The sequence below is a fragment of the Erinaceus europaeus genome, chromosome 13, assembly GCF_950295315.1.
Source record: "Erinaceus europaeus chromosome 13, mEriEur2.1, whole genome shotgun sequence".
Taxonomy (NCBI): Eukaryota; Metazoa; Chordata; class Mammalia; order Eulipotyphla; family Erinaceidae; genus Erinaceus; species Erinaceus europaeus.
This window is the reverse complement of record NC_080174.1, coordinates 20,865,036-20,890,957: the sequence shown is the minus strand read 5'-3', so window position 1 is coordinate 20,890,957 and position 25,922 is coordinate 20,865,036. Positions and strand designations below refer to the sequence as shown.

General features: G+C 39.4%; 1 protein-coding gene across 4 annotated transcripts in view; it reads right to left on the bottom strand.

The window, feature by feature from the left end:
* MEI4 (meiotic double-stranded break formation protein 4) overlaps positions 1-25,922 on the bottom strand; it is a 250,338-nt gene that overhangs the window by 209,690 nt on the left and 14,726 nt on the right. For 3 of the 4 annotated variants that reach the window (XM_060205419.1, XM_060205418.1, XM_060205417.1), the window contains exon 2: positions 4,441-4,686. In XM_060205419.1, the coding sequence (XP_060061402.1) occupies positions 4,441-4,686 (246 nt within the window). Of the gene's footprint in view, positions 1-4,440; positions 4,687-7,200; positions 7,249-25,922 lie in introns of all 4 variants that reach the window. The other variant, XM_007521946.3, reaches the window with a different exon arrangement.

Genomic DNA, 25,922 nt, shown 5'->3' with positions numbered 1-25,922 from the left:
TTAGTTTTTCTTAGCTTTTCTGCCCAACCTTAGAACCATACTGGCAAAACAAAATAAACCCTCTATGGATTAACCCTCTGGGTATAAGCACATTTCTATCAAAAAAAAAAAAAAAAATTGGAGTGTTTAATAAGGAAAAAGTAGCTAGCTCTTAAGTAAACAAATAACTATGGTTTCCATATATCCCCAAAAGAATAAGAAATGTGACACTGGCTATCTGCATTTCCTTCATCCATTTCCCCTTATTTTCTCCTTCTCTTTCTTCTTTCCTCTTACATTCAAGGTCAAAATGTGACATACTGTAAGAGCAAACTCTATTTACCCTTTCCCTGTAGAGTGCCTTAATAAAAACAATAAAGAAGTATATTCCTTTTTAAGAGAATGTAGAAAAATAAGTCAGAATAAAACAAAAAAGAGCTGAGCTCCTAAAATGCTATATAAACTATAGCATACTTCCTTATTTGTTTATGTTGCCATTTCAGCTCTGCTTTATTTAATTCTGGGTTGCTCAGTTACTTCAATAGATAGTTGATGTTGTAAATTAAGTTCCCCAGCCTCTCAAGCTGTCAAGACCCATTCCACTCAACATTTACTAAAGGTCTGCTGTCTGTGAACACTTGAAAATAGTTGCATGGGTAAAGCTATCCTGAAAATTACCAAACAAAAAAAAAAGTTTAATATTGTAAGTACAACTATCATAGAGATATGGTTTTCTTTTTTTTTAGTTTTCTAATATTTTTATTTATTTTTATTATTGGATAGAGACAAAGAGAAATTGAGAGGAGAGGGGGAGAAGCACAGAGGGAGAAAAAAGAGAAACACCTGCAGCCCTGCTTGGCCACTCATCAAGCTTTCCCCTTGTAGGTGGGGACCGGGGACTTGAACCTGTCTCCTTGTGCACTATAATACATGTGCTTAAGTAGGTGCACCATCACCTGGCCCCCCAAGTTGTGGCTTTCACGTACAGGGTTTGCTTAAAGTGAGGTATGTTATTCTTTCTTTGACAGCTTTGCTTTCTTTTTCTTCCTATCAGTCTAATGTCCCACTCTGCTAGATTGTATTCTTTCACCTTGAACAATGACTCTGGTTGTTGCTGTTGTTTGTTTTGCTTCTTCTTCTTTTTTTAAATTTATTTATTAATGAAGAAAGGAGAGAATCAAGGCATGACTATACCATATGTAATGTCAGAGATCAAACTTGAAACCTCATACTTGAGAGTCTACTATTTTATCCACTGTACCATCTCCTAGGGCACAAGAACCAAGCTGATTTTACTTATTTATTTATTTATTTATTTTATTTTTTTATTTCTGAATCGCTTTTTAGGGGGTTAATGGTTCACAGTACAGTTTCTGACACATGGCTACAATCTCTCATCACTCCATGGTATGTATCTGCGAAACACTCTTCATGTATCCATTTATCCCTCGTTTTCCAAGTTTAAGCACACAGATGGAGAGACAGATGACTTTTAAACATCTACACTGAAACACTTTACCTGTCACTGCTGCCGTCAGTAAAACTGATTTTAACTGTATGATAATCTGAAACCTCCTGTCTTCGGCACTGTAAGTGAAAGTTTTTAGTGCAAGAATAAGTTACCACCTAGATTCTCATTGTTAGGCATACTTATATACCAAACAAATAAAACATAACATTGTATTGGTGTTGTCAATAGACTCTGGAAGGTAAACAACAGTTTTGACACTCCAGATGCTTACGATAGTCTTAGATTACTAAAAACCTTTACATATGTGTCATAACATTACTCATCTTACTTCACAAAAAAATAATAATAAAATGAATTATGTTCATTATTTACCAGATATACTCATGGAAGTCAATGCCTAGAAAGACTTTTAGAGAGACTAAAATGTAACTACAGAGCACATAGCACTATTTTTGCTTATGTATGAGGCATTAGTAGCAACCTGATGTCAGACTATGTGTTAAGCACTGAAATAAGGGTGCCAAGCAAACTAAAGGCCCTCTTCTCAATAAACTAGACTAGCTGAGAAGTCTGGAAACTATTCTGAGTCAAATACTCTGTTCTCTTCATGTCTCATCTTGGGACTTTTAGGGAAGAGCTTTATTTATTTGTCAGTGACTGTCAAGAGGCCACTGTTGATCATAACCACCGATCCCTGAAGACTTTGGCCACGGGGTACAGACAAATAGACTAAAGGGTAAATCCAAAAGTTTCACCACAAATGACATAACCTCAGATCTCCCTGACCCTAGAGAACCACCCCTCAGTCATAGGTCCAGATCATGATTCCTAGATTTAAAGAGAAATCTTTTAGTTATATCACAGCCTGAATATTCTTCAGAGCAACAGTTAATAAAACAGCAAGTAAACAGACACATAAATAATCCATACGGCGTATAGTGTGAGGAAAGAACAATTAGTGCATGTGTGTGTTGAGGGAAGTGTATGTAGAGACTTTTTTTTTAACTTTTTCTTTATTATCTTTCTTTCTTTATTTATTTAATAGACACAGCCAGAAACCGAGAGGGAAGGGGGAGACAGAGAGGAAGAGAGAAAGACACTTGCAATGCTGCATTACCACTTGCAAAGCTTTCCCATTGTAGACTGGGGACCAGGGGCTCGAACCCAGGTCCTTGTGCATCTTAACATGTGCGTTCAACCAGGTGAGCCACCATTCGGCCCCTGGACTTATCATTAAGAAACTATCACTTAGAATAAAGGAAGAAGTTGGTCACAAAGAGTCAAAGAAAAGAGCATAGTGAACATTCAAGGCAATAAGAACCCTCAAAAACTGGACTCATGGTCATGACAGAGGGAAATGAATTTACAGTGGGTTCATGGGAGACAGGAGACATTAAGTACTGGTGAATAACCCACAGTTCTGGGCCACAATCACAACTGATGTAAAGCATAATAGGACACCAGGGGAGGAGGGTTTGGTGCAAAAAAAAAAAAAGTTGTGTGATCTGACTCACATTTTCTAACCAAAAGAACTAAGATGAGGACGCGGCTTAACAGTGGTCTTGCATACATGATGAGTGGATGATCTCCTGGGTTCATTTCCCAGCACCTTATAAAGTGATAGAACAATGCTCTTGTCTCCCTTGCACTTTGTCAAAAATCGTCATGGGGTCAGCAGATAGCTCACCTAATAGAGAATCTATGTTTTTGTGCTCAGTGACCAGGTTTCCATATAAGAAAGCCTGCTGGAGGGAAACATTGTGAGCAGTGGAGTGGTGCTATAATGTCTCTCCTTCATGTCTCTCTCTCTCTTTCTCTCTGTTTCCCTTCCTCCTCTCTCCCTCTATATAAGGAAGAAAAAAAAAACATAAGGAAACGCCCACTGGGAGTGATGAAAGCATGCAAACACAGAGCCCCAGCAATAACACTGATGTAAAAATAAAATAACTATATAATCATCAGAATTATGTTTCCCAGACCCAGTTCAATGGTAGACCTACTGCTAAAAGTACACTAAAGCTGTTAAGTAAGGGGAAATAACAAAATGTAGAGTCAACTTACAGATAGGGAATACACCTTAGGCTGATGTTCAAGGCCCATGTGGACCTTGTAGCAACTCAGTTCTCTTCTTCCCATTCCATTGCAATTTTATAGTGTTCTGGCTACTTTGAGATGTAGTGTTGGCAGCGTCCTGAATGCCACATATATTCACCAAGGTCCTGCCTTCACTAACATGCATTCCTCCTGCTACATGTTCAGAGACCAGCTCATTGACTAGTCGATAGCTGGTCCTTGAAGGCCAGACCTGCTAGAATGAAGCCAGGTAGGATGAATGGGTTCCTCCTCTTGGTCAGTATGGATTATAGCACTTGTCACCGCTGGGTTAATTATTTACAGGTTTGATTTCATTGCTAGAATAATACGCAAGAGATTGTTAAAATCAAGTTCTCTAGTAAACTTAAGCCATGGTTGCCTTCACACCCAGATGACTCACAGTCTCTAACATCATACCACTGTCTGACATCATCCCATGCATTAGAAAGTGATAATATGTATTTAATGGTGACTACAAGTTCAAAAAGGAAATCCTAGGGGCTGGGCACACCTGGTAGAGCTCACATTGCACTACACAAAGACCCAGGTTCAAGCACTGGGTCCCCACCGTCAGTGAGGGAGGGGAGCTTCACAAGTGCTGAAGCAGGTCTGTCTGTCTCTCTCTCTCTCTCCTTCTCTATTTCCCCTTCCTCTCAATTCTAGCTGTCTCTATCCAATAAATAAGAAGGAGAAGGAGGGAGAGAGAAGAGAGAGGAAAAGGGAAGGAGAAGGAGAGGGAGAAGGAGAAGGGGGGGGGGGGATCCTGAAGGGAAAGAAGTCTGGCCTGAAAAAACCAAATAATTGGGTGTTTTGGTAATAAACTGCAAAACAGCAATGACTCTTACGGAAAACATACGCATAGGTTACGTTACCAAAAGGCCCTTTCATACACTCACCATTCTTAAATGATCCTGAGCAAATACTGTTGAGAAGAAGCTTCTGACGTAACTGCAGAACTTCAGCTTCCAAGGTTTCAACTTTTGATTTCCACTTTGACTCCTGCTCGGACACCACCCTTGCAAGGTGCTCTGTGTACTCTCTGCTGCTTCGGTTTGCTGGTTTTGAGTGGATAATTGCCAAGGCCAAAGCCAACTTAGTAGTTTTCAACTGCCATGTTTGATCATCCATCCTGGCTTTTGCTCCTATCATTAAGGAAAAAGAAAAAAAAACGGGGGGGGGGGGTATAGAAATTTCTTTTAAGTTTCTCAGTACATTTCATTTGCTCAAAATTGATTTTGCAAAGCAACACTAATTAATGTTTATAGTACAACTTGACACTCAGTAACAGAAAAAAAAATGTTTCTCAGGAAACTGAAAACAGTATGAAAAATATGCAAGAGACAAATGCATACACATGCATATTAAGGATATTAAGATTCAAAACAGGGAGTCCAGTGGTAGCGCAGTGGGTTAAGCGCACATGGAGCAAAGCACAAGGACTGGCGTAAGGATCCTGGTTTGATCCCCCGGCTCCTCACCTGCAGGGGAGTCGCTTCACAGGCAGTGAAACAGATCTGCAGGTGTCTGCCTGTCTTTCTCTCCCCCTCTCTGTCTTCCCCTCCTCTCTCCATTTCTCTCTGTCCTATCTAACAATGACAACATCAATAACAACAATAAAAAACAACAAGGGCAACAAAAGGGAAAATAAATAAATATTTTTTAAAAAATTTTTTTTTAAATATTCAAAACAGTAGGTCAAAAATATGACAAGTTCTTCACGTGGAAAAAGCATATATTAATTCACTTCTTGGTTTCCAGTCAGACACTCAAAATCTCTGAGGAAGGTTTGTAATACATACATCTGGTCACATTCCTCTAATATTCTGAGTCAGCAACTCTAGGATAGAGCTGAAGGTATTAAACTAAGAACAATCTTTAAAATACTTTCATCGGGTAGGGGCTGGGCAATGGCTTACCCAGTTGAGTGTACACAATAACCATGCTCAAAGAATCAGATTCAAGTCCCTGGCCCCACCTGCAGGGAAAAGCTTCACAAGAGGTAAGACAGTCTGCAAGTATCTCTCTTTCTATCTCCCCTTTCATCTCAATCTTTCTCTGTCCTATCAAATAAATAAAAAAAGAGAGAAAAGAAGGGGGGAAATGGTCCCCACGAACTGTGAGGTTGTAACAACGTGTGTACTCAACCAGATGTGCAACCAGTCTGTCTACAGCTATGGATTTGTAGTGCAGGGACCACCACAGAATAACTCTGGAAACAACAGTCATAGAAGAATAAAATACTTTCATCATTTACTTTGCCATAAATGAAACCCAGGTGGAAGTCTGCTCCCATCCCCACTGCAAGAACAGAAGTTTCGGTACTATAGTCTCTTTCCCTCTATCTCTCCTTCTGTGTGAAAAACGTCAGCCCAGAATGGTGAAGCCCTGCATAGCCAAACAATTAGGTTTTCAGAGCCTGATATGTATGTGTGTGACTTTGGGGTTGGACACATGAATGGTTTCACTGCTCCTAGGCCATTTGTTTTTCCTCCTACTTCAGAGAGAGAGGGAGAGAGACCCCAGTACTGGGCTTCTTTCAATGTCACAGGCTCAGATCTGGGCTGTGAAAGTGGCAAATCATGTGCCCTACTTGGCCTTCAGATAATTTTAATCTTTCTTGATAGCATAAGAAATATGCAGAGTGGGGGGAAAATAGTGACGACAGTGTGGTCAGGTAAAGTGAGAGAGTATAAGACAGGATGTATGAAGCCTCAGGTTTAATCCCCTGTAAGGCATGTGCAGAATCTATCTCATATTAAATGAATCAATCTCTTTTCCAATCCTCTGAAAAATATGTGAGGGCATAGGCTGGCAAATAACTCACTCGGATAGTGTTCTGCTTTGCCGTCTTTGTGACCCAGGTTCGAGCCAGGCCCTTACCACATTCGAAGGAAGCTTTGAGTTCTGTGGCCTCTTTCACTCTCTCCCACTATATCTAGCCATCTCTATCTAAAAAAAAAAAAAAAATTAAAAAACAATAAAATAAAAAAGAAAGTGAAGACATGAAATTGCATGTAAAGCTGGATCCCAACTGTATAAAAAGTAAGCCATATAAAACAAATGTATATAGGATTTATCTCTACTGTACAAATGTTGGTAATTCTTTCTGTTTAGTTTTCTAATTTATACTTCCCTAAAATTTCTGCAATATGTACATGTAAAATTATAATCAGAAAAAATAATTATAAAGATTACATTTCCAAAAGTAAAAGTACAGCTGCCATTTTTTTTTTAAGAACTCGCACAGCTGTAGAACACAGCAGAACTGGCTCCTGTTCAGATAGACAAACTACTTTGAATTATAGCTCCGCTTATTTTAGCTTCTGTAGCGGCCATTTCACTTGGCGGCTTCATTTTCCATCTGTTCTTCCAGCAATGGAAGCAATAGACTCTGCCTCTGTTTCAGAGAAGCACCCCCACAGAGACACATGATGGTCCTTTCTAAAGAAGTTTCCTTCTTTACCAAGAGTAAGAACAACCATAGTAAGTAATAAGTAATCTTTCTTTCGTCTTGAAAAGGATCAGACTTCAATTATGAACAGTAAGAATCTTAAGCTGAAAAAAATAAAGTCTATTCATTCATACAAGAGGTAAAGTTCCTTGGGAAATAAAAACATATGGGCAGGGAGATAGTTCATCTGGTAGATACACATTACCTTGCTCCATGATGTGTGTCAGGTCCCCAGACTATCACATAGAAGCACCTGTAAGCGGAAATTTCAGGAGTAGGTAAAGTGAGTGGTGTTGTGGGATCTCCTACTTTCCCCTCCCTTCTCTCTCTCTCTCTCTCTCTCTCTCTCTCTGTCTGTCTCTTTCCCTATGACTCTCTTCTTATTCTCTCACAACCTTCTCTTAAAAAGAGAAAGTCTGGGATGGTAGTGCAGTGGGTTAAGCGCACATGGTGCAAAGCACAAGGACCAGAGTAAGGATCCCCATTAGAGCCCCAGAAACCCACCTGTGGGGTGGGGGAGGGGGGGGAGTATCACTTCACAAATAGTTAAGCAGATCTCCAGGTGTCTTTCTCTCCCCCTCTCTGTCTTCCTCTCCTCTCTCAATTTCTCTCTGTCCTATCCAATAACAACGATATTAATGGCAACATTAACAATAACGACAACAACAAGGGCAACAGTGGAAAAAAATGGCCTCCAAGAGCAGTGGATTCCTAGTGCAGGCCCAGGTCCCCGCAAAAAACCTGGAGGCAAAGGTGGGGGGAGTCTACCAGGAGCTGTGAAATCATGCAGGCACAGGGCCCTAGTCATAACCCTGGTAAAAATAAATAAATAAATAAATAAATAAATAAATAAATAAATGAAAGAAAAAAAAGAAGAAAGAGGAGGGGAGGGGAGAGAGGAGAAGAGGGGAGGGGAGGGAGAGGAAAGGAGATAAACAGTTGGGTTGGGAGTTAGCATAATGGCTATGGAAATGATTTCATGCCTGAGGCTCCATGGTCCTAGATTCAATCTCCAACGCCCACAAACCAGAGCTGATTACTTCTTTTATCATTCTCTTTCTCTCTGAGTCTTTTCCTCTGTATCTCTCTCACTAAAATAAGTGTATTTAAAAAATAGACATAGTAAAACCATTGTCATTTTGTATACTTATTCAATTAATCGACTTAAAGGAGCTTACTAATTAATTTTTTTAATTATAAACCTTCAAATGTAACTTTTAATAGCCTTGAAATCATAAGAACAGTCAACAGAAACTTGTCACATTCAAAAATTATAAAGTCCTTCTGATCATATCATCTGAGGACTAATCAGAATTGTATTAAGCAGAACTGAACCACAAATGAATAGAAATAGTGTAAGTACAGATTTCTATGGTATAAATTACACGCAAAACTCAGAAGAGACTTAGAATTATAACTTACAGCAAGACAGAACCAAGTCCTTTAAAATTTTTATTTGTGGTTTCAAGTATGTGTCTTTTTTCTTAAATATATAAAAAGGTGGATGGAAGGTAAATAGCATAATGGTTATGCAAACACTCTCATGTCTGAGGCTCCAAAGTCCCAGGTTCAATCCCCCGCACCACCATAAGCCAGAGCTGAACAGTGTTCTGGTTAAAAAAAAAAAAAAAAGGAACGCTTAAACAAAACCATAGGATAAGCGGGGTACAACTCCACATAATTCCCACCACCAGAACTCCATATCCCATCCCCTCCCTTGGTAGCTTTCATATTCTTTATCCCTCTAGGAGTAAGGGCCCATGGTCATTATGGGGTGCAGCAGGTGGAAGGTTTGGTTTCTGTAATTGCTTCCCTGCTGAATGTGGGCTTTGATAGGTTGATCCACACTCACAGCCTGCCTCTCATAGGCCATGTTAATGTTCACATAGCTTTCCCATACTCAAAATGCCACTGCAAAGTAAAGGTTATTTTATTTTCCTGACAATTTCATGGAAAAAGAGCTCAGCTGTCTAAAATTATCCTCTGTTTAATTGAGAAAAGATCAGCACTAACTTTCCAAAAGCCTTTCTTTAATTCAATTTATGCCCAGATAATTATAGTAAATAATTAAAATGAACATTTAATGTTCCCCAAGAAGGTAGTTAGTGTCTTTGAATTCTTAATAGCGGAAAATATAAAAGTTTAACAGTCTATTTAGAATACTATATTAGTACAGATGACTTTTTCTCTGCTTATGGGAACAGTCTTTACCCTGGCAAAATACCCCACAGGTCTATGGGAAAAAAAACTTAGTCACATTCCTATTACCCAAGATTCTCTTAAATGCATTCCACAAACAGTAGTTTTGGCAATTTTTACCTCCCACATAAATCCTGCATTCATTTATTCTATTAAATTTAAATTATCTCAACCAAAAAATTCCCTCATCAAGACTATTTTGAATTATAACCCTAATTCTAAAATTATTTCATCAAGACCACTGAACATTCTATAGTCAGTCACAAATAATTCTATACACAACTGTCAGAGGCTCAATTTAAATAATCATACAAGAGGCTTTTTTCTTAATATGTGTCAAGCACTTTCAGAACATTCATTCTGTTTGACTCAACAATGTAATTTCTTTTTTTTATTTTATTTATTTTATTTTATTTATTTATTCCCTTTTGTTGCCCTTGTTGTTTTATTGTTGTAGTTATTATTGATGTCATTGTTGTTGGATAGGACAGAGAGAAATGGAGAGAGGAGGGGAAGACAGAGAGGGGGAGAGAAAGACAGACACCTGCAGACCTGCTTCACCGCCTGTGAAGGGACCTGCCTGCAGGTGGGGAGCCGGGGGCTCGAACCAGGATCCTGACGCCGGTCCTTGAGCTTAGCGCCACCTGCGCTTAACCCGCTGCGCTACAGCCCGACTCCCAACAATGTAATTTCTAAGATCTTAAGTAACCAAAACTAAGAAAGTTATGTCATAGATATACAGTATTAACAATTAGCAAAAGCAAAACAGAATCTGTCAACAGTTTGAGCATCTAACAGTACAGATACATTAAAATGTGATGTACAATTGGACTGATTTTTTAAACATTTAAAATTATGAAAAATATTTCTTATATGTTACTAGCTGCAGAAAACTAATATAAAAAATAAATCCTGGGAGTCGGGGGTAGCACAGCGGGTTAAGTGCACGTAGTGCGAAACACAATAAACCGGTGCAAAGATCCAGGTTCCAGCCCCTGGCTCCCCACCTGCAGGGGAGTCAGTCGCTTCACAGGTGATGAAACAGGTCTGCAGGTGTCTGTCTTTCTCTCCCCCTCTCTGTCTTCCATTCCTCTCTCTATTTCTCTCTGTCCTATCCAACGACGACAACATTAATGACAATAATAACTACAACAACAATGAAAAAGCAAAGGCAACAAAAGGGAATAAATTTTAAAAATATATTTAAAAAAGAATAAATTCTGTAATACTAAAGGTCTGAAAACAAATCTACAGATAAGAAAGACCTAGGTAGGGGGGTTAAAGTGTTATGCAGAAAACTGAGAAATGTTAACACATGTACCTCCCCAGTAAAGAAAAATAATAAATTTTTAAAAATCCACACACAGACACTGGTATGTTGACAGAATCAGAGACAAAAAGAAGGGAAGAAAATAAAGGGAACAGGATAAAGCGGGTAAGAAGACAGAGGAGTTATTCACCCAAATACTAATAAAGTAAACATTGAGGATATTTGATTTTTCTCATTCATACTTTTCTACAGCATCCAACCTTAGTGCCATAAACATTATAAAGCATATTATCTAAGACAAGAAAATGTCTTACTGACCATATAGCAATATTCCTAGACCATATTTTTCATAGTAGAGAATGCATCAAAATGAGGATGAGTTTGGGATGGAGCTTCAGAATTCTACATCAATTTTTTAAATTTTTTATTTATAAAAAAGAAGCACTGACAAAACCATAGGATAAGAGGGGTACAACTTCGCACAGTTGCTACCACCAGAACTCTGCGTTCCAGCCCCTCCCATATTAGCTTTCCTATTCTTTAACCCTCTGGGAATATGGACCCAAGGTCATTGTGGGATGCATTATGGTTGTGATGAGAAGCTACAATCTGTATGCAGACCTTACCTCTTCAGTCTGAGACTTCTTCATTATAAAATGCAGCATCAACTCAACAATTTGCTAAGATATTGATGATGAGAAGGAACCAAGGGGGCAGACAGTGAAGCATTTGATTGGCGCACATGATACTGTATGTGACGACCCTGCCTCAAGCCCCCACTCCTGAACTGTAAAGGTAGGCTTCATGAGCAGTTGAAGCAGGTCTGCCAGTGTTTCTCTTTCTCCCTGTCTACCTCGCCCTCCTTTCTCAATATCTTTCTGTTCTATCTAATAAAAAAAATGATAAAAGGAGGGGGGAGAAAAAAGAAAAATGGTTGTCAGGAGTGGTGGATTATGATGCAGGCACCAAGCTCCATTAATAACCTTGGAAGGAGAAGGAGGAAGAGGAGGAGAAGGTGGGGAGGAGGAAGAGGGGAGGGAGAGGGAAAAGAAGAAGGAAAAGAAGTAGTCAAAGGAGGAGGAAGAACCAAAATGAAAGGCCAAAACAAGTAGGAGTGAAATAATAAAGATTTAAACTAAAATTAATGCATTGAAATAAAAAAAAACAAGATCAATGAAAGCAAGAACTAACTATTTGAAAGAGGAAACAAAATTGGCAAAGCCTTAGTCAAACTCAAAAAAAAAAAAAAAAAGAGTGGGAGTGAAAGTAAATAGTATTGTAAATGAAAGGGGAGAAATGCAAAATATCATGTAAGGCTTCTATGAACAGCTGTATGCCATCAAGCTCGAGAATCTAGGGCTTAGAGGGCTTTTATCAATGAATTTTACAAAATCTCAATGAAGAACTATTACCTACATTTTTCAAACTCTTCCAAAAAATTGACAACACAGGCATTTCCCCCAACACCTTCTAATAAGCCAATATCACACTGATAACAAAAGTGAGCAGATGTGATATCAAAAGTGGGCAGATGTACAACAAGAAAATTATATATCCATGCCTCTGATGAACACAGATGCAAGGACAGAGAACAAAATAGTAATAGTAAACTGGATATTTCACATCATGACCAAGTAATATTTATCCCAAGAAGGCAAGTATGGTTCAACATATGAAAATCAATAAACATAATCCAACAACGGGAACATCAAAAATATGATTATTTCAATAGATTGATAGAAAGATTATGGCAACATTCAGTATTCCTTCATGATCAAAACATTTAAAACAAAATGATGACAGAGAATTCCTCAGTGTAGTCAAGTCTCTGTAGAACAAACCCAAAGCCAACACCATATTCAATGAAAAGCTTTTCCTCCTAGACCAGGTACTAGACAGCGCTGTCTACTACCACTATTACTATTCAAAACAGTCTTAGAAATGCAGTCAAAGCAATTAGATAAGAAAAAATGGAAAAGGGGGGTTCAGATTGGAAGAGAAGAAAAATTGTCACTATTTGCAGATACTATGATAGTATATATAGAAAATTCAGAAGAATCCAATAAAAAAACTCAAAATTTGTTAGACAATATAGTAATGTGGGAAGTTATAGAATTAATGTAGAGAAATCAGGGGCATTATTCTATGCAAATAGCAAAAAAAAAAAAAATAGAAGAAGAAATCCTAAAAATTTATCCCATTCATAATAACAGAAAAACTACTTAGCTATTTTGGGATTAATTTAGTAAAGGAAGGGAAAGACTTGTGCACTGAAAATTATGAGCTGCTATTAAAGAAAACAGAAAAAGACACAAGTTTTCCTCTGTGGGGTTTGGGGGGGGGCGTTCACAAGAGATGAAGCAGTGCTGCATGTCTCTCTTTCTTTCTATCTTCTCCCCCTCTCCACTTCTCTCCGTATTATCAAGTAAAAAGATTTAAAAAAAAAAAAAAAAAAAAAAGGTGAGGAGGGGCCAGGTGATGGCGCACCTGGTTAAGCGCTCACATTATAATCCGCAAGGACCAAGGTTCAAGCCCCTGGTTCCCAGCTGTAAGGGGAAAACTTTGCAAGAGATACAGCGGAGCTGCAGGTCTGTCTCTCTCTCGCGCGCGCGCACTCACTCTCTCTCGCTCTCTCTCTCGCTCTCTCTCTCTCCCCCTTCCTCTCAATTTCTGGTTGTCTATATCCAATGAATAAATATAGTAAAAAAAAATCAAAATAAATAAAAGGAGAAAATTTTGGCCATCAGCAGCTGTGGATTCATAGTGCAGATGTCGAGTCCCAGCAATAACACTGGTGATAGAAAGGGAGCAGGGTCAGGCGGTAGCCAGCGGGTTAAGCTCACATGGCACGAAGCACAAGGACCAGCGCAAGGACCTGTGTAAGGATCCCAGTTCATGCCCCCGGCTCCCCACCTGCAGGGGAGTCGCTTCACAGGCGGTGAAGAAGGTCTGCAGGTGTCTATCTTTCTCGCCCCCTTTCTTTCTTTCCTCTCTCCATTTCTCTCTGTCCTATCCAACAATGATGACATCAGTAACAACAACAACTACAACAACAATAAAGAAAAAATAGGGCAACAAAAGGGAGGAAAGCAAATTTTAAAAAATAAAAAAAGAGGAGGAGGAGATTTTAAAGTCCATAAATTAGCTCCACACCTCTATATGATGAATTTGTAACAAATTATTTCAACAAATAGTCTTGAGGAAATTGAATTGAAACATGCAGAATAATGAAATTGTACTACCACATATTGCCATGAACAAGTCAATTTCAAGTGGATCACAGAGTTTAACATTAAACCAGAAACTGTCAAATATACAGATAAAAAACAGTGGCAGAACACTACTCTTCAAAGATGTTTATTAAGCAAGCATAGTATAAAGTCCAGGAGCAAGAAAAGCATAAACAAAATTAAATCAATGGGAATATATCAAATTGAAAATCTTCTGCACGTCAAAAGAAAGCATCACCAGAACAGAAAGACTCCGTACCAAAAAAGAGAAAAATCTCTATAAGTGATCATCAAAAGAGTGGGATAATAACTAATATATATATATGTTATATATATACATACATACATATATATATATATATATATATATATATATATATCTTAGTAACAACAACAAAAACATTCAGAAAGGGGGAGAAGACATAGACAGAATATCCACCAAAGAAAATATCCAGATGGCCAACAGAAATGAAAAAAATGCACAAAGTCTTTGTTTATCAGATAAATGCAGATAAAGACACTAATGAGATTCCACTTTATGCCTGTGAGAACTTCATACATATAAAGAACAGAATCAGTAACTGCTGGTGAGGGTGCAGGGGGGAAAAAGGGGACATTTCTACATATTTTATTGGGATAAAAATTGATTCAACTCCTATGAAAGCTAATCTGGATATACCTCAGAATATTAATAATGGAACTACCTTATAACTTGGTAATTCTTCTCCAAAGGATCTATCCAAAGCAAACAAATACACCTACCCGTAAAGATCTATATGCACCTATGTTCATAGCAGCACAATTTGCTTCCAACATTGAAGCAACTTAGATGCCTAACAACAGGTGAAGATGAAAAGTTAAGAAACTTGGGGGAGAGAGAGAGAGATAGAGATAGAGAGTGTGTCGTATGCTTTACATTGGTTTGTTCTAGCCCTCCCCCACCAAGAGAATTAGATCAGTCCAGTTAATTTCGCGGCCCGCTTGGCCCTGCCCCTAGGGACCCCGCCAGAGTTTCAGAGTGACAGATTTCCTGGGTTCCTGAGTTAGAGAGAGTGCTTGCGCCACCGCAAAGAGACAGCAGAGTTCTGTTTGGTGATTAGTTTGGTTTAGTTTATGAATCGTTGTTCTTGAATAAAGAAATACAGCTTCCCTGCCCAGCCGTTGTCTCCACGTCTCTGTTACCCACCATGAAGCTAGCCCAGCCAGCAAGAGCCTTCCGAATTTTAACAACAAATGGCGCCCACGTGGACCTGACCTGTGCATCTCTCAGATAAGTAAAGACACTTTGGCTACCTATGTACTATGGTCTTCTCATATGCTTGTGAAGAGATCTCCAAAGGCCTCTGCTCTTTCTTCATGAGACTGTTTTGCTGTTTCTGGAACATTTATCTATGGACCACTCTGTGGTTTCCACTCGCTCGGGCGAACTCAGAACAGCCAGCGGGAAGAGCCAGCGGGAGGGAGGCGAGGCGCGTTGCTGCTGTTTCCACCTGGTTAAACAGCCAGCCAGCCGGCTGCGCCCAGACAACCCCGCGCACCGCGCCCGCAGCCCCGCAGCCCGCAGGAGGCCGACGCCAGCACACAAGAGCCCCAAGAGCCCGACGCCAGCATGCTGGAGCCCGATGCCAGCACGCTGGAGCCCGATGCCAACACGCTGGAGCCCGATGCCAACACGCTGGAGCCTGATTCCACCACACAAGAGCCCAATGCCAGCACGCAGGCCAGCCCACAGGAGCTGACTCTCCACTGCATGGCGCAGGGCACTGGACGCGTGATCCCTCCACGCTGCTCGGCCACTGCGAACAGGGCAGCAGACATGGCAGGGCCATGGGGCAGGGCCACGGCGGCCTATCATGGCCGCCACCTCTGGGCACCTAGGCCCACACCTTCTACAAGCCTGGCCTGCCTGCCCTCTTGCTATAAATTCTGGAACGATCCCAGGCCTCCCGGACCCCTGGGCTCCCTGCCGAAACTGGGCACACGAGATCTCCAGCTGTCGGTCCAGTCTGAAGGCAAACAAGCTGGAGTACGCAGAGATTTGTGCAGAGATTGCAACCTGCAATTCCTAGAAGTGAAGCTGCGTGGGAAGCCACCTCCGGATGGTGGACCCCCCCCCCAACAACTAAGACAGTACAGATTTAAATTCGTGTTCAAAATGACATGTCTTCGTAACAAAGGTTTCTCTCCTTGTGTATTAATGACCATGTTTATGTGTATGTTTAAAGCTTGGTAAACAGTAACTTTAAGGCTAAATTCTTACTAGGCAAAGTTAAATGAAAAAGGTTTTCAACGTAATTCTCATAAAGATAAAATTAACTTACATTTAAAGTCTAAGGTAAAAATTAGTTAACAAGCAATATATTTTAACTAAGTTGGTCTAAACAAAAGGTTAAATAGACTTGTTGATATGTAAAACTCTCCATTACCTTCTCTATGAGAAATGGTAGATCGCACAATGGCTATGCTAATTATTCTCATGCCTGAGGTTTCCTCTCCTGCCCACAACTAGGGTGTGTCTCCATCTTGAATGGGTGTAACAAAAGGTTAAAAGACGTTGTTGATATGTAAAAGTCTCAAATTCCTTCTCTTTTAGAAATATGCTAATAACAAGTTTTGTTTCATAGTAAGTAAATTGCAGCCAGCTGCCTTTGGGACTCTAGGCTGTTCCCCGCCCCCATGCAAATGCCCGTCAAGGCAAGTACACCCCCCAGAGGCAAGGAATGTTTTTTTTAAGCTGATAAAGTTTAGCCCACAGAGGCAGATATGGCCCCCTCAGGCCTTCCTTTAGCAGCACACTGGTTCTTGTCACTTGCTTGCATGTTTCTCCATGTTTGTGCCAGTGTCTTTTTATAAAAATGCCTGTACGATATAGGTTTCTGTTTACCCCACACCCTTCATACTGTAGCCATTTAGTTAAAAGAAAAGGGGGAATTGTTGTATGCTTTACATTGGGTTCTAGTTCTCCCCCGCCAAGAGAATTGGATCAGTCCTGTTAATTTCGTGGGCCCGCTTGACCCCGCCCCGAGGAACCCCGCCAGAGTTCCAGAGTTACAGAGTAAGAGAGAGTTCCACAGTTGAAGAGTTTCAGAGTTCCAGAGTTGAAGAGTTCCTGAGTTCCAGAGAGAGAGTGAGAGAGTTAGACAGAGAGTTCGAGAGTTGGAGAGAGTACCTGAGTTCGAGAGTAAGAGAGGGTTCCTGAGTTCCAGAGTAAGAGAGAGTGCTTGCGCCGCTGCAAAGAGACAGCAGAGTTCTGTTTGGTGATTAGTTTGGTTTAGTTTATGAATCGTTGTTCTTGAATAAAGAAATACAGCTTCCCTGCCCAGCCGTTGTCTCCGCGTCTCTGTTACCCGCCCGTGAAGCTAGCCGGGCCAGCTGGAGCCCTAAGAATTTTAACAACAAGAGAGAGTATCTAAAATAATTCTCTGAAGAGAGAGAGTGTATCTAAAATAATTCTCTGAAGAGAGAGAGAGAGAAAGAGTATATCTAAAATAATTCTCTGAAGACAGAGAGAGAGAGTATCTAAAATAATTCTCTGAAGAGAGAGAGAGAGAAAGAGAGTGTATCTAAAATAATTCTCTGAATTCTGCCAAGAAACTGCATACTTTCATGTGGGAAAAATGCATTATATTTTATATGTCAGCAATAAAAAAGACTGATTCAGAAATGTAAAGTAATCTACATATGACAAAATCTTCATGTCCCTTCCACTTTGTAAATTCACAGAAGGAAAGAGTGCACTAAGAAACTATCACTCAGATTAAAGAAAGAAGTTGGTCAAATAGAGTCAAAGAAAAGAGCACAGTGGAAGTTCAGGGCAACAAGAACTCTGATCTCTCTCTGTCTCTCTCTCTCTCTGTCTCTCTCCCTCACTTATCTTTTTCTCTGTCTTTCTATCATTAAAGCAAAACAAATAAATTATGTAAAAAAAATAATAAGGCTAAGGAAATAGCACAATGGTTATGCAAAAGACTTTCATGCCTGAAGCTCTGCAGTCCCAGGTTCAAACCTCAGCACCACCATAAACAAGAACTGAGCACTGCTCTGGTCTTTCTGTACCTCTCTCATTAAAATAAAAAATAAAATAAAAATATTCAAAAACTAATAATAATAAATTGGTTTTCAAAAAAGTTAATAACAAAAATACAAAAAAAAAAAAGAACTCACCAAACTCAACAATAAAAAAAACAAACAACCTCACTGAGAAGTGGAGATGAGAACATGGGCAGAATCTTCTCCAAATAAGTTGAAGGGCCAACGGATATATGAAAAAATGCTCAAAGGCACTGATGCTCAGGGAAATATGAATAAAAACAACAAGAGATCACTTCACACCTGTGATAATGCCATACATCAGAAAAGATTATATATATATATAGATAGATATAGATATATATAGATATATCAATGTTAGGAAAAGCTAAACAAGATGGATGCATTAAGTTGAACAGAAGGAGAAAATGAGATAAGGAAAGTTGAACGGGGGGGGGGGGGGGGGAAGAAGGCAAGAAGAAACAGGATGCCCTAACCAGAGTAGCAGCAACGATCACACTTAGCTGCAGCCTTCTGAGAATCCAAGGGGGTTCTCCGTATAGTTAGCAGCTTAAGGGCTGAACATGTGTGGGAAGAATTCGGAAAAATAGTATCTAGCAACCTCGGCTTCTATAAACTTGCTTCCACTTTGCTGAAGAGGTAATTAATGAATCCAGACCTGAACTCAGGGCCAAAAGCTTGCAGAATGATCTGGGCTTTCTGGTCTGCCCAGTAAATTCTTTTCTTCTTCATCCAATACTGGCTCTAGTCTCCTCAATCTTCTCGTGGGATTCCTCGGTTGGATTTCCTAACACTAACTGTCCGGTGTTGATGCACCTGATTGAAAGCACATATTACAATGTTCAAGAACTGTAAGTAAAGTACCCACTCCCAATCTGCTGCCAGGAAGCTTCATAAATGGTGAAGCAGTGCTGCATGTGTCTTTCTTTCCTTCTCTATCTCACCTCTCCCTGTCAATTTCTCTATCTCTATCCAGATCTTACCCTAAATATTTTTTAAAGGGAACACTAACTGTTTGAGAGGATGTGTGGGAGTGGGAAGAGAACATCTACTACATTGTTGGTGGGAATGTAACTTGGTCCAACCCTGTGGAGAACAGTCTGGAGAACTCTCAGAAGGCCAGACAGAAGTAGACCTATCGGGGAGTCACGCGGTAGCGCAGCGGGTTAAGCGCACATGGCGCAATGCACAAGGACCAGTGTAAGGATCCCGGTTGGAGCTCCCGACTTCCCACCTGCAAGGGAGTCGCTTCACAGGCGGTGAAGCAGTTCTGCAGGAGTCTTTATCTCCCTCTCTCCATCTTCCCCTCCTCTCTAGATTTCTCTCTGTCCTATCCAACAACTACGTCATCAATAACTACAACAATAAAACAAGAGCAACAAAAGGGAATAAGTAAATAAAAAAGAAAAAAAAATTTAAAGTAGACCTACTCCACAATCTAGCAATCCCTCTATTGAGGCTAAACCCAAAGGGAAAAAAAAAAAGAAGACATGTATCCCAAGAGACCTTGCACACCAATGTTCATAGTAGCACAATCTTAATAGCCCAAACTTGGAAGCATCCCAGATGCCCAATGACAGATGAGTGGATAAGAAAATTGTGGTATATATACACAATAGGATACGATGCAGCTGTTAGACATTAGGAAGTCGTCTCCTTTGCCTTATCTTGGACAGAACTTGAAGGTATCATGTTGAGTGAGATACACCAGAAAGAAAAGGACCAATACCAAATTATCTCACTTATAGATAGAACTCAAGAAATTATAGTAAGGTCAGACAAAAGATGAAATTTGCACTAAGTGTGATATATTGTACCAAAGTAAAGGACTCTGGAGAAGAAGAGAAACGGATAAAAGAAAGGGGCTTTGGGGACATGGTGTATGATGGGGAAAGGATTTAGGGGAGTAAGTATTTCCCAGACACCTATCATGGGGAGATGAGATATTGTATCTATTAGTTAACAACTGAACTATAAACCATTAATATCCAATAAGGAAAGTATTGCATTGTTTTTGTTGACTGGAATGAAATTTTGTGTTTCCATTATGGAAAATATTACAGAAATTCCTAGAAAAAGTAAGAATGGAAACAACATATAATCTAGAAATAGAAGAAAGAAAAAAATCTAGTTTATAATCAGTTTTAAGTCAAAAGTTAAGCTCTAAAATAGAAAACCAGGTTTTATCTCATGAGCACCCTGCAATAAATTCTTACTTTCCTAGTAAAGCAAAGAAGCTGAAGAACACCGAATAGTCCCTAACTCACTAAGAATGTGGTAACACAAAATCTGAGTATAGGAATAAGACCCTATGCACCATGAGGGCAGAATGCATACTTATTAGCTCTCAGTCTGTGCTACTGCAGAATACTAGCAAGGCCAGAACAGCAAGTTATTAGAAGATATTGTAGATAATTAGCTTTGGAAAAATTTAAACAAGGTCTAACATGTAATTTTTGGGTTAGATCCAGCTGACAAATTCCCTAATTATTGTTATAGCTTTAGCACATATTGTACTGTGAAATGCTGCACAGATTAATGCCATGTGATATTTTACATAAAAGAATCAAGAGCTATTCAAGATTTCAAATCTCTCCACTTTAATTATTAAGAGGGCCTTTCAAAACCTTCTCAGCAAAGAAAATATGTGTAGAATAAGAGTTTTCTAAAGAGAAGGGAATGCTTGCTGTTTACTTCTTTGTGTTTCGATTCTATGCAAACAGGCTATCATTTTCCTCATGCTGAAAAAAAATAACTAATTACAGATTTTAATTGTTCAGAGTCTGAGTTGTTTTCTGTTTCAGCAACTATCCGTCCTTGTGTTTTGATTTCTCAATGCCTTTTTCTTAGTAATAGGACCAATTTTCTTTGAATTCTGGCAAGAAATGTTGCAGACTTTCACATGGGGCAAAATGCATCACAGGCATTTTATAAGTCAGCAATAAAAATGACACCAATTCCGAAATGTCAAGTCATCTACATATGACAGAATCTTTGTAAATTTATGGAAGGGAAAAGGGTCAAACACATACCATTTGCACATATTGAAAATAATAATTCGGAACAATTCTACATGTTTCTTGGTTCCACTGGTATTTTACACATTGATATGGACATAAAACTTATCACAAAAACAAATATAGTCCTCTTATAGAGTATACAGGAAGTTTGATAGTATACATAATTCAAATCAATGAACTCAACGATTCTGGAGATGTGTAGTGACGGAGAAGCACATCTGAGCATAACACACTCAGATTGGCTTGGTTTCACAATTTGAAACACACACAAGGAATGGTCCAGCGGCTGTACCTGGCACTGAAGGATTTGCAGCGGTGCTCAAATACATAAGTCGACAGTCTGTATGCACAGTTATTTTCATTTTAATTATAATACAGGAGTGTATCAATGACTCAGACAACTGAGCATGTGCTGTATCATTTTCAGTCTCATCAACTTTTTAATGAATATATTTGGGGAAAAAAAAAAACGCCATAGAGTGAAGCCAAGAAAGTCGAAGCGTGAAGTGGCAAGGAACAACTGTATTAGATTAAGCAAGGAAAGATATCAAGATTGACCCTGAAGCTTTGAGTTTGCAAAACCCTCTATTCTATGACTACATAAACTAAGAAAGGAAAACAGATGCACACAGATTTAGAGGAAGAGTCAAGCAGTTGATAAAAGTTTTGGGAATGTCTGTGTAGACATTAGGTAGTGATTTGCCAAGCAATTGGGGAAATTGTACTGGAGTTAGAGAAGAGATCGGGTATTGAGAAATTAAACAGGTGGAGACTTAAATCACTATAAAAACTAAGGTAAGTTATATAAGCCTATTTTTATAATGGGAAATGTCAAGAAAAGTATTTCTTTTTTTTTTTTGCCTCCAGGGTTATTGTTGGGGCTCTGTTCCTGCACTACGAATCCACTGCTCCCGTAGGCCATTTTTCCCCATTTTATTGGATAGGGAAGAGAGGAATTGAGAGAGGAGAAGCAGATAGAGATAGAGATAGAGACAGAGACAGAGAGAGACCTGTAGACCTGCTTCACTGCTTGTGAAAAGTCCCCCCTGCAGGTGGGGAGCCAGAGGCTCGAACCCAGATCTTTGCACTTTATACTATGTGTGCTTAACTGGGTGTGCCACCGCCCAGCCCCAATAAAAAGAAATTCATTAATAGTTCCTTTAATATTATCTGCTTTCCCACATTTTAGGAAAGATATGCAATAGATTATACCCATTTTCAGAAGTGAGCTGCAGCTATGAAAGTGTATGTGTACTTAAATTACTTTTAAATATACAAATACCCTTTAAATATAAACAATTCTAAAATTCTATATTAGGGTATATTAGAGTATCAGTCACTTTTTTATCAAAATGTAAACACTGAATGACACAATATATATTGCTGTAAAACTTTCATTTACCACTGGAGACACAGGTCAGAGTTCCCCTTTTCCAGAAGTCTTAGCCAGTTATTACTTACAATGATCTTCACATTTATTTCTCTTTCTCTTTTTTCTTTTTTTCTTGATTTAATTTATTGTTATTATTATTATTATTAACTTTTAAAAATATTTATTCCCTTTTGTTGCTCTTGTTGTTTTATTGTTGTAGTTATCATTGATGTTGTTGTTGGATAGGATAGAGAGAAATGAAGAGAGGTGGAAAAGTCAGAGAAGGAGAGAAAGATGGACACCTGCAGACCTGCTTCACCGCCTGTGAAGCGACTCCCTTGCAGGGGCTCAAACTGGGATCCTTACACCAGTCCTTGTGATTTGTGCCACGGGCACTTAACCTAGTGCACTACCGCCCGACTCCCTATTACTATTTTTTAACCAGAGCAGCTTTGGCTTATGATGGTACAGGAAGTTGAACCTGGTGCGTCAGAGCCTCAGGCATGACAATCTGCTTGCACAATCATGCTATCTCCCCTGCCCTTCACATTTCTCAATATTTATTACAGAGCTGATCCCCTGAGTTAAATGTTTCTAGCTCTTAGTCAGCAGTGATCTGGTATTGCCTTTACTCTCCACTAGGATTAAATCCCTTAGGGGTTAGAGACTATCCCCCTGCCCCTCATTCCACTAAAAGGGGCTGAATAAATAGGTGTATTGAACTGGGCAACAGAAGGACTAAGGTTCTGGCTGCAGTACCAAAGGCATACTAGCTAAATCTAATTTTGCCTTTGGCCAGCTTAAATGACAGAGTAATCTCTGTACTTCACTTCTTCCATAAAAGAAAAAATATATATATCGGTAACAGTCTCATAATACCATTTTAAAGATCTAAAAAATCATGGTTAAAAAACAATTGTGGGGAATCAGGTGGTATAACGCAGCGGGTTAAGCGCAGGTGGTGCAAAGTGCAAGGACCAGCGTAAGGATACCGGTTCGAGCCCCCGGCTCCCCACCTGCAGGGGAGTTGCTTCACAAGTGGTGAAGCAGGTCTGTAGGTGTCTATCATTCTCTCTTCCTCTCTCTCTTCCCCTCCTCTCTCGATTTCTCTGTCCTATCCAACAACTGCATCAATAACAAGAATAACTACAACAATAAAACAACAAGGGCAACAAAAGAGAATAAATAAATACTTAAAAAAACAATTGTGATAGCATCTGACATATGGTAAGTACCCAAGAACTGCAAATTATTTTTAAAACTGCTTTTCTAACACCACAATATTCTGCAACATCCTAAAAAAAAAAAAACTTTTTTATTGTAAACTTTTTTAAAAAAAATGTTTTTTATTGTCTCTCTCTCCCCCTCTCTCCACACGTGCTTAACACAATGGAGTACTACTCAGCTGTTGCAAATGATGATGTCATGTCTCTGCCTATCTTGGATGGAAGGTGAAGAAATCATGTTCAGTGAAATAATTCAAAAAGAGAAGGACAAATACTGAATGGTCTCACAGGTGAAACTTAAGAAACTAGAACAGAGAGGGAAAGCACAAATCCTATCTTGAACTGGATGTGGCATATTGCACCAAAGCAAAGGTCTCTGGGAAGGAGAGGAGGGAGGGGGATGGAGAGAACCTTGTGGTTCTGTTGCATAATGCTCAGGAAGACAAGAAATTGTACCTATTGCTCAACAATTTGTTTGGCTTTGTATGCTAACTCTCTTTTCAGTCACCAGGTTCCAGATGTCATCAGGATGCCGGCGAGGCTTCCCTGGACTGAAGACCCCACCAATGTGTCCTGGAGCTCCGCTTCCCCAGAGACCCACCCTACTAGGGAAAGAGAGAGGCAGACTGGGAGTATGGACCGACCAGTCAATGCCCATGTTCAGCGGGGAAGCAATTACAGAAGCCAGATCTTCCACCTTCTGCAACCCACAATGACCCTGGGTCCATGCTCCCAGAGGGATATAGAGTGGGAAAGCTATCAGGGGAGGGGGTGGGATATGGAGATTGGGTGGTGGGAATTGTGTGGAGTTGTACCCTATGGTTTTGTTAATCAACCCTTTCTTAAATAAAAGGAAAAAAAAAAAAGAAATTGTACCCATGTATCAACAACTGCACTGTAAGCCAAAAATAATGGAGAAAAAAGAAAAGATGTTTTCTTTATCCACAAATACAGACATTTTCTCTAAAATAAACCACTCTTCCCATTTAAATGAGAATATAAGTAATTCATTCATTTGGTCATTCTTCCCCATGCCAAATATATTTGCAATGCAAATATATTAGCAATGACAGATTTATAGCACTCTGCTGAAAGCCCCTGTGTGATTACAATACATCTTAAAGCAAATTAAAAATAAGTTTAAATAAGTAGCTGTGGGATTTTTCAGGCACTCTGACCAAAAATGACTCTACAGATTTAAATTCAGAACAGCTTGACACAACATTAACTGCTGACAGCATTATGTGAGCTAGGTACACTTGCAAAAATTCAAAAAAGCATGTGTCAATAATTCATAGATCCAGAGTCAACTCACTTGGGTAAGGAAACTGTAACTTCCCCCTTCCAGCCCCACTCTTATCCCAAGACACATTTTGCTGTGAGAAAATTTTCTCTTCATTCTGAGAGATCAGACAGATCACCTGTTACAATCACATGTTCTGCTGACTTCAAAGGTTTTAGTCCATTAAGACCAGGTAGTCAGCTAGCTCAATATGTAAATAACTAAGCCTCCAACACAGCAGTCTGGAAATTTGGCACTCCCCACCTGGACTCTTAACCTTACAATATCTTTTAAGTGGATGCATAAGGCCCTTAACCCAGCCCTGATAACTATCTAAGTAGGTAGGGTATTTCCTAGACTCTCTTCATGTAGGGAGGCAAGCTGAAATATTGCTAATGGCTGCATTTCTGCCTCCTTTCTGTCTTATTCCCCTTTATCCACTAACTGCAAAAAACAAACCATATTAACACCAATAACAGCCAACTTGTTGAGGCTGTGGTCACTTTGTAACAAAGGACTTGTAGTTGTAAGACCAAGTCATTAAGAAATCAAGATACCTGGGAGTCGGACAGTAGCACAGCAGACAAAGCGAAAGGACCAGCGGAAGGATTCCGGTTGGAGCCCCTGGCTCCCCACCTGCAGGGAGTTGCTTCACAGGTGGTGAAGCAGGTCTGCTGGTGTCTACCTGTCTCTCTCCCTCTCTGTCTTCCTCTCCTTTCTCCATTTCTCTCTATCGTATCCAACAACAACGACAAGAATAACTACAACAATAAAACAAGGGCAACAAAAGGGAATAAATAAATAAATAAATATTTAAAAAACATACTGAATAGCTACAGAGAGCAAACACACATGGGAAGTAACACGATCTGTTGCTCATTTCAATAAAAATCTCTGTGCATTTACCCACCAAACTATAACCCTGAATCATTAGAAATTAAAATCCGTGATAGACAACTTTTTCCTCACTTTCAGTATCACTTTATTTTTTTAATTTGGGAATTAATTTCAGTCCTAGAGTTCAGCTCAGGTAAGAATACTCTCAGAAAATACCCTTGCAGCACAGGGCAATAAACTAATGAATTAAACTATGAAATTGAAATACTAAAAGGACAGTCCATAATTTGCCAGTTATACTTTCTGAGAAGCATCTTATTGTGTTTTTCCAAAGTCAGGACACATCAGAAACATAAACTGGATAGCAATTCATTCATATAGTCAACAAAATTTTTTTAGCGCCTGCTATGTCCAAAAAATATTGCAGTGATGAAAACAGAT